The sequence below is a fragment of the Sander vitreus genome, chromosome 4 (assembly GCF_031162955.1).
Source record: "Sander vitreus isolate 19-12246 chromosome 4, sanVit1, whole genome shotgun sequence".
NCBI lineage: Eukaryota > Metazoa > Chordata > Actinopteri > Perciformes > Percidae > Sander > Sander vitreus.
Window position 1 is genome coordinate 35,425,445 of NC_135858.1, and position 9,369 is coordinate 35,434,813.

The 9,369-nt window shown below is 43.9% G+C and overlaps 1 protein-coding gene across 1 annotated transcript in view; it reads right to left on the bottom strand.

Annotated features, from left to right (window-relative positions):
* Positions 1-8,541, bottom strand: part of fam83c (family with sequence similarity 83 member C) — a 23,407-nt gene extending 14,866 nt beyond the window's left edge. The window contains exons 1-2 of the mRNA XM_078249481.1: positions 8,008-8,541; positions 1-124 (exon numbers count right to left, since the gene is read on the bottom strand). The exon at positions 1-124 is cut by the window's left edge and continues 44 nt beyond it. Of these exons, the coding sequence (XP_078105607.1) occupies positions 1-124; positions 8,008-8,517 (634 nt within the window). The 5' untranslated portion in view covers positions 8,518-8,541. The remainder of the gene's footprint in view (positions 125-8,007) is intronic.
* Positions 8,542-9,369: the final 828 nt, after the last annotated feature.

A 9,369-nucleotide genomic window follows, 5' to 3' on the forward strand; every position in this document is an offset into this window, starting at 1 on the left:
TGAAGTGCTCAAGGTTTTTCTCGTCCAGCAGGATGTAGACGGGGACTTTGCGCTTGTTGGACGCCTCCATGAGGTCACACAGCAGGTCCACGTCTGTGAACACGTCCATCACCAGGGCGATCACCTGGAGCAGCAGGGGGACACGTTAGAGACATTGGAGACACGCTAGAGACATGTTAGAGAGACACATTAGAGACACCCTAGAGAGACATTAGAGACACATTAGAGCGTGCACCGTTTCATGTAGGCCTGTAACACTTATTGCATTATTGTACAACTGTCAATTCTTTTAAATAATCGCAGTTTCTTTGTGTAACCGCAATTAATTGCTAACATTAGCTAAGGTCCTAAGGCGTATGACTGCTAATTGTAGATTTTGTTTAGATATGCCCAATAGTAATTATTTAATTGATTATTGGTCGGTGAATGAGTGTGTGTGTGTCTCTGTGTGTGGCAGAGAGACGGAGGAGAGCAGGGAGAGGAAATCCAGCTGAACATGAGAGAACATTTTGAGGATGTCAACATGGACAACAATGGACAGAACTGCCTGGCATGTTACAGACTTAACAATTAATCAAAAGTATAATTAAATCGATAATGAAAACTAGGTTACCTAGGTCTGCCCCGTTAATATGTAGAGTTTTACATTTTACTTAATAAGGTTTCAAACTAAATGTACAAGCACAGCGCACAATTTCTGGGACCGCCACATTAAACCGCAAATGCCAGATAGTCTGAACCCTCTCAGTGCATTCCCCCCCCCCATGCATTGAGAAGAAATGAACGGCTCCTCCACATGGTGAGTGTGGCGCAACACACACCAAGAATGGGTTTGAATGCAGAAGACAGCACACACATACAGACGTGTACCGACAGATCCATGCTCACAGGCAAGTGCATGACAAAAAAGACACGTTAGAGAGACGATGAGAGACGATGTGATTTTTGCCCAGGGGCCGAACCAAACCAGCATGTTCCCTTACGTTTGGAGAATAGGATTGGTAGGCCGGGGCATCTCTGTAGCACCACAATGCTTCATTATATATTATAAAAAGCATGTTGTGACACGTTTGACCTTTTATCAACAAATGTGCAGCTCCTGCGTTCTGTGGACTTGGCTGCATGACGAAGTGTTCGGCCTTATGCAGAATTAGTTTTTTTCTCTAGCATAGCTAAAACATATGTTGGTAATTAATACTCGGTGCGTATTTTGGTTCAGTTGTGAACCGCAGTACGCATGCACTGTACCCGAGAACTAGCCTGACGTGGTCCGATACTGCTCCATTGGGCTGGGATTATGGGGCGCGTTTCAACCCAACCAGGAAAGAAAATGCCTCTGCACCAAGGGGGTAAGCGTCTGTCAACAACCCGTAGATCCTATGGCACCATTTTGATGCTAACTAAGCACTCCCCCCCCCCGTTAGCATTCCATTGACTGCCATTCATTTTGACGTCACTTTGACAGAGAATACCTTTACATCTGAAGCGTTTAAAGACTCTATTTGTCCGTTGTTTATTTCTAAAGAAACACGACAACGTATAAAAGGCTCCATTACCTTGTAGCTCACGTTATGGCTCCGTAGCAGACGTTTTTATAACAATAGGCTAACGATTGGGTCATAACCACGAGACTTCCTGTCTCATAGTAGAGGAGTTACCGTATAGTACAGGAGAAGCTCTCAGGCAGTTTGGACTTCCATTAGCTGTTTAAGTGTAATGACTAATATTAACCATCATTTTAGTGATCAATAATGAGCCTGTGTCTATATGTTATCTCCTTACATAAACCTACGCTCTCCGTCTCTGCTAGATTGGGAATGATTGAGATTTCTCTTGGCACAGCTACCAGAAGACTTCCAACTTTCAGACAGGTTGCTCACGTCACATCTACGTCTTCAAGCTCAGTTGGAGGCTGCTCAGTAACGCTCAGCCATCACCGGGAAAGAGCTTCTAATGTCCTTCACTGGTCTCCGTCCAGAGTAACGGGATCTGTTGGTCCAGTTTATATACGGTCTATGCTCTGCACTCAATTGGATAGACCTACAACCAATCAGAGCAACGGAGCATGTGACGTACGTTGAACCTTTGCCGAATCCCGTAGGAAGGACGGCAAAAACATCTTTCCGATCGACAAATGCCTCGATCGCGGTTCTCGGTTCCTCTTTTAAAATCGATATCTCAGACGCGATGGCGGAATCTACACATCTCGATTCTCCAGCGGCAGCCATGTTTGTTGTCAACAAATTCAACCCAAGCGCTCTTTGGGGACGTGTTTGATTATGTTACTGTTGATCATCTGTCCATCGTATAAAGCCCGCCCTGACAATCTGATTGGTCCAAGCTGCTCTGGTTCGAGCATAGTTGCTCCAGAACGGATGTCCAGACCAAACTTCCCGACCTCAAATGTTGTGGGCGGGGCTAAGTTCGGCTGGCGTCCAGGCTACCCGAGAACACCTTTTCAAGTGGACTTGGTCATGGAACAACAAACCGTGCCCGGGAACAGTAGGCCGTGTTCACACTTATCAAACATACTAGACTTTTAGTTTCAAGTGCACCCAGGGCCCAGGTCCCTGATGTGAAAGCCCCCTTACTGCATTATATTCCATTATATTTTTGGATTTTAAATTCTCACCTGCCTCCTGAACTTTGTGTTTTCCTGCACATAAAGTTTCCGCCATAAATTGGTGCATAAAAATGCAACAACAAAGTGTTTCCTGAATATGTGTCTCCCCCCCAAAGGCCCATTCTGAGCCAGGTACAACCCTGGTTTCTTTGTTGCAAACACAAATGAGGACAGTTTAACATAACTGAGTCTCCTTTACTGCACTGCTGTTGTGACTTGATTCAACAGTACGGATGTCAAAGCTCCTATATTGTTCTAATCTAACAAATGGCCCTAAGTGAACTTAAGATAAGTGGGATGAACAAACATCCAGCTCTGTAACAGATGTTTATCAGCTGTATCCACTGACTGGTGAGCTGCTTTTAATGGTGTCACTTGATCTTAAAACCTGCTGACTCTGCACAAATGTGTGAAAAAGAGTTTGTTACTGCCGTGTCGAGAGACAACAGCTTCTCCAACTTGTTGTATTTCTAAATTTTTTTTTAATGTTGCGTGCAGGGATTGAACAGGTTATAATGATTTGGGTACAACCGGTTTCATCGTGCATATTAAACTATATCTCTGTTTATATATAGGGAACAAGGAAGTGTCTGTGGAGACGTGACTCATGCAGTGTGTGATGTACTGCCTGCCAATAAACCGACGGCTCTTATTCAGCTGTCATGTGCTCAGTTTAGGGATCAGGAGACAGCTCGGAAACATTAGTTATAAACGCTTATAAACGCTAGGTCACACGTCATGAACTACAACGGCTGTATATTACAGAGCTGGTTAGGGTTAAGAAAAAAAATCGATACACTTGAGTAACGCAATATTTTATTTTGCAATACTGTATCGATTTTCAAAAAGGCAATATCGATTTATTTTTTTTATTGAAAAAAAAAAAAATATATTTATTTTTATTTTATTTTTATATTTAACGTTAAAAAATATTCATGCAAGACAGTGGTTCACGTTTATGTTGTGTTTAAACCCCCTACCGTTAGATGGCTATGCTGAGACGGACCAGTAGTGTCCTTGCCTAACAGTGCCTAGAGGTGCCTGACTTTTTGCTAGAAGCTAACAATGTAGCTATGGCTGAACGTTGGCCTACTTTAGCATATAAACATTAGCTCACTAAGAACCTGTGAACCACAATCCCAAACTGACAGTTAGATTTTCTGTTACCTAAACTAAACTTCTTTGACTTTTATGAACAGTTTTTCTAAAATTATACTTTAAAAAATCCCAATATATTGCCTTACACACAGTATAAATATATTGCAATATATTGAATCGTGACCCATGTATCGTGATATGTATGGCCAGATTCTTGCCAATACACAGCCCTAGAGCTGGTAACTATTGGGTTCAGCCAGGAACAATAATCACTGCATCCCTAGTCCAAAGTGGCTGCCATGCCAACCTATGGATCATAGGGTCAGAGGTCACCCAGCCGGGTCAGAGCCTCTGTTTAAAAGGGAACGGTAACATATCGTGGGACGATCAAACTACAGAGGAACACAAACTACCACAAAGAGACAACTACAAAGAGATACAAGAATGACAAAATGATTACAAAAGAGATGAATACGGTCATATTAAGACACAAAACAAGGACAGAAAGTTAGCAAAACGACTAAAAAGAGACAGAAACTACCACAATAAAAAACAAACGACTACAGAAAGACCCAAGGCGTCCACAAAGACTCAAAACGACTACAGAGAAACGCAAACTTCCACAAAGAGACGACTACAGAGACACAAAATGACTACAAAAGAGACGCAAACTACTAGCCTGGTTGACACCAGACCCACTCTCAGTTATAACTGAGAGTGGGTCTGGGAAAGGTTCATTGACAGTTCATTTCCAAAAGGGGCGTCACCAACGGACGCCGCTCAAATGCCTCTGGGCGCATTGGATAGTCCTTCAACCAATCAGACCAACGGTCCGGCTGACGCTGCGCTTCGGTAGCTGTCATGTTGAATGTAAACAAAAAGCTGCGCTATCGTCGTCGCGTAAAGCCCGCCTCAACAGTTGTGATTGGTGTAAAGCCCACCTCAGCAGTTGTGATTGGTGTAAAGCCCGCCTCAGCAATTGTGATTGGTGTAAAGGCCGCCTTAACAGTTGTGATTGGTGTAAAGGCCGCCTCAACAGTTGTGATTGGTGTAAAGCCCGCCTCAGCAGTTGTGATTGGTGTAAAGCCCGCCTCAGCAATTGTGATTGGTGTAAAGGCCGCCTTAACAGTTGTGATTGGTGTAAAGCCCGCCTCAACAGTTGTGATTGGTGTAAAGGCCGCCTCAACAGTTGTGATTGGTGTAAAGCCCGCCTCAGCAGTTGTGATTGGTGTAAAGCCCGCCTCAGCAGTTGTGATTGGTGCCTTGATTTCGGGGACATTGGAAATGGGCTTGAATGGGCTCTTCGCCAGACTGACTTGCAGAGCAAATCTCAAATTTGCCAGACGTCCACCAGAGTTTACCCAGGCTAGCAAACTACCACAATAAGACACAAAACTACTACAGGGTTCGACATTAAGCATGGTCCTATTGCCCGCGGCCACAAAATGTTACTCTGTGGCCACCAAATATCCCCAGTAGACACCACACATAACACCTCTCCCTTAAAGGTACAGTACCTTGGTGAATGTCTCTTTCAGTCTTACTTGTGGGTCACCACAATTTAATATTTAATCCTTGTCTCCTATATAAGTGCATTGCATTTTTTTTAATGACGGTGTTGAAACTGATACCGCTATTTTTAGACCCAGCGGTATACCGTATTACCGCCCAACCCTAACGCTGTGTGCACGGGGGGAGGGGCTGTGTGTGTGTGTGAGAGCGAGCCGCAAGTGACATAGAGACGGCGGAGAGCAGTCTCTTGAAAATGAGACCGGCGAACGAAGCGTCACTATTAGCTCAAAACAGAAAGACTGAAGTCAGACACTGTGAGAGAAAAAAATATGTTTACGAAAGAACTTGAATAAATTATATATTTTCATTCTGTTGACGTCTTCTCATTTATAGAAGAGTTAAAAGGAAGGCTGTGTTGCGTTAAATTGTCTTTTCGGGTTTTGTTTTTCTATGAGTTTACATTTGGGCCACCAAAAATGTACTTTGGCCACCAAATTTAGAGGCTTGGTGGGGCCAGTGCCTGAAAATATTTGCGTCTATCCTTGAACTACAAAGAGACACGATGAGGCAGTCTGGGTGTTTTGCGTCTATAAAATCTATAAATGGGGGGGGGAGTGGAGGCCGGTTACATGTCTGTGCCCAGGTGACCGGGCCACAGAGCCGGTGATTAGAGAGTGAAACCTGTCCGATCCCTGAACCGAGGTCAGTGGCTAAAAGAGAGGCAGAGCGAGCAGTCGGCCTCGGGCTCAGAGATAAGAGCTGATCAAACATGACAGCGGGCTGGGAGGACGGCCGCCAGCCGGCTGGGAGGACGGCCGCCAGCCAGCCTCAGGCTGCTGCTGCATTTGTTTGTAAGCAAACCAGGTGGAAACCTCTGCGAGGAGAGAGGCACACATTCAGCTGGAACGGAGAAAAACAACCCGACTGACAGTACGAGACCTAACGATTCCTTTATCCAGGGGGTTTGTCAGGAAACATGCAAACACTTTTATTTCAAAGGTTTAACTGCTGGACACACACAGAGACGCACACACACACTCAGATAGACACACATGCGCACAGACACACAGAGACGAACACACACACAGACGAACAGAGACGAACACACACACAGACGAACACATACAAACACACACTCAGAGAGATACACAAACAAACACTCAGAGAGAGACACACACACAAAGAGACAAACACATATGCACACTCAGAGACATACACACACTCAGAGACAAACACATATGCACACTCAGAGACATACACACACTCAGAGACAAACACATATGCACACTCAGAGACATACACACACTCAGAGACAAACACATATGCACACTCAGAGACATACACACACTCAGAGACAAACACATATGCACACTCAGAGACATACACACACTCAGAGACGAACACACACACATGCACAGAGACACACACACAGAGACGAACACATACACACTCAGAGACACAGAGAGAGACACACACACACACACACACACACACACACACACACACACACACACACACGGGGGTAGAATAAAAGTCAAGCCAAGAGTTCTGTGGTAAACTGTTGTTGTTTTCGTAGGGCTGCAACTAACAATTCTTCTGTTGATTTGTTTGCTGGATGAATGGATCAGTTGTTTGGTCTCTAAAATGTCTCGTTTTGTCCACAACTCAAAAGATCTTCAGTTTACGGTCACAGAGGAGAGAAGAGACTACAACACATTCACATTTAATATGCTGACATCAGAGACGTTTTACTGTTTTTTCATAAAAAAATGACTCAAACCGATTAATCGATTAACAAAATACTTTACTATTATTAAAATACTTTACTACTATTACATTTTAGTATGTAATAGTTGATAACTAATCACTTCATCTTTGCAGCTTTACAATTAAGGGCACTGACAATTCTTCTGAGACCTTATGAGGTCAAAGGATATATATAATTTTATTTTTTTTTTAGTCATTTTTTTTGGGGTCACTACAATAAATTAGACCACACCACTGGTTTCACCATTTTTTTGCAACATTTCTGTCCCTTTTTTCAACACTACATCCAGTGGCAATTTTAGACCCTTTTATCTCAACCCCCCCCGCTGTGGGCTCATACAGAAAGGAGGCAGGCTGTATTGTGACACTGACATCTTGGTGTAATGCTCCTTGATCATGTTCACAAATTCACAGTTTTGAAGTTTTAAGGGACCCCTTTAAATTGTCATGTTAGATTTGCCCAGACATCAGACATTCCACATTTATTAGGCTTACCCCCCCCCCCAAAAAAAAAATTATAATAATAAAAAATGTTTTCTTCAAGTTAGAGTTTGTGAACTTGTCTGTTAGTGACAGAGGAAAAACAATTACAGGTTCAGAGAAACAGGTTTAACATCCTGTGTCGCTGATGCTATGCACCTGTAACCCAGTCAAGGAAAGTTTAATTTTTGATTTAGTTATTGTTTACACCTCATTATCATTTCATTTGATTCTGGTAGTCCATAAAGGGACTTTTGTAGTTTTTTTCACATGTTCAATATTTTCCATGTATCCTCTGTTATAATAATAATAATAATAATAATAATAATAATAATAATAATAATAATATATATAGTCATTGTTATCCAGTGAAATTACTGACTTAGCAGGGGGGGTTAACAATTCTGCAAGGCACTGTATCCGTGTCACATTCTCATTAGGGGGCTGAGCCCTCCTAAAAGTCTGATCCTAGAATCGCCCCTGGCTACATCTATTTCAACGGTTTCTCTGTGACAGTTGGTTCTTACCTTTTTGGCTTTGTTGATCAGGGACCTGATGAGGTCTTTGACGTTGTGAGACTTGTCCCTCTGGAAGTAGATCTGCGTCTCCGACGGCCCGTATCTCGACTTCGACTCCGGCCAGCCGAGCTCCAGCATCGGCGGCTCCTCGTCGGACATCATCGGGAAGTAAGTCCCGGAGGTGAGCTCGGAAACGGCGTCCGCGTCCCCGAAGTCCCGGTCGTTGGAACCGGAGCCGTTGCTCTCGGATTCGAACGTTTTGGCCGCGTGCTGGGTGACGTAGCGGATCTCCAGCGGAGACAGAAAGTTGAGTTCCCGCTCCTCCGTCAGGACTCGGCGGTACTCCTTCTCCCCGTGCTCCAGCAGAGCGTCCGTCGCCAGCCGAGCAGCCTCGTTGTGGCTCAGCTCCAGCGTGGAGCCCTGCCGCCACGGGTTCTTCACCTCCTCGAGCCGGGAGGCGAGCTTCCCCAGCGGCTTCCTGCCGGACGGCGCCGGCCGCAGCACCTCCGAGTTGCTCATGGTTCAGGGGATTTATTAGGTTTTTTATTACCTAACAGTCCTCTTATGCGTTATGAAAGATACTAAATAACCGAAAATATGTTTCTACTGTACCCTAATGGTTTTGTAGAATCATTATTGCAAAGGATAAGGAGACATTTAGCCCTATATGTTATACAAACAGTGGTGGTTTAACATTAGAGTTCAATATTCCAACTCTACGTAAACAACACACACGGCTGTACCGTTGAGACACTTTAAACCCGTAAATACATGTTTTAAAGCTCTAAAGGTCACACTAACTCACCACCGAGGCTCACACGCATCTCTTAAGTCCTTTTCAGAGTGATATTTGAATTAGTTTCTTGTCGTCCGGGGTTATAATCTCGATAATAATCCAAATGTTTGGCAGTAGTTTCCCCTCCGAGGCGGTGAAATGGTCCTCGCTTCTCTAATTCCCTGTGAGGTCGGACAGGATGTGCAGACAGACTCTTTCCTCACAGTGTGTGTGTGTGTGTGTGTGTGTGTGTGTGTGTCCGTGTGTGTGTAAGGTGTGTGTTCTCTACTCACCTGTTGCTAGCCTACCTGTGCTGTCATTGGTCTCCAACGACGGGCTCCTCCCTCCCCCTCCTCCTCCTTTAATCTCTCCGTTGTCAAGACAACCAGTTCACAACAGATATGCTAGCCTACTTCTGGTTAGAAATTTCAAAATAAAGTCCCATTAATTTCTACAGTTGATAGTCTGGATCAGTGGTTCCAAAGCTATTTTCAATAATGTTCCCCCGTTTGAATTTTTTTATTTTTTTATTTTTGGTATAAAAAAAATGTATAAAGAGGAACAATAGTCAGTGATATAGTTACTAAACAATAGCC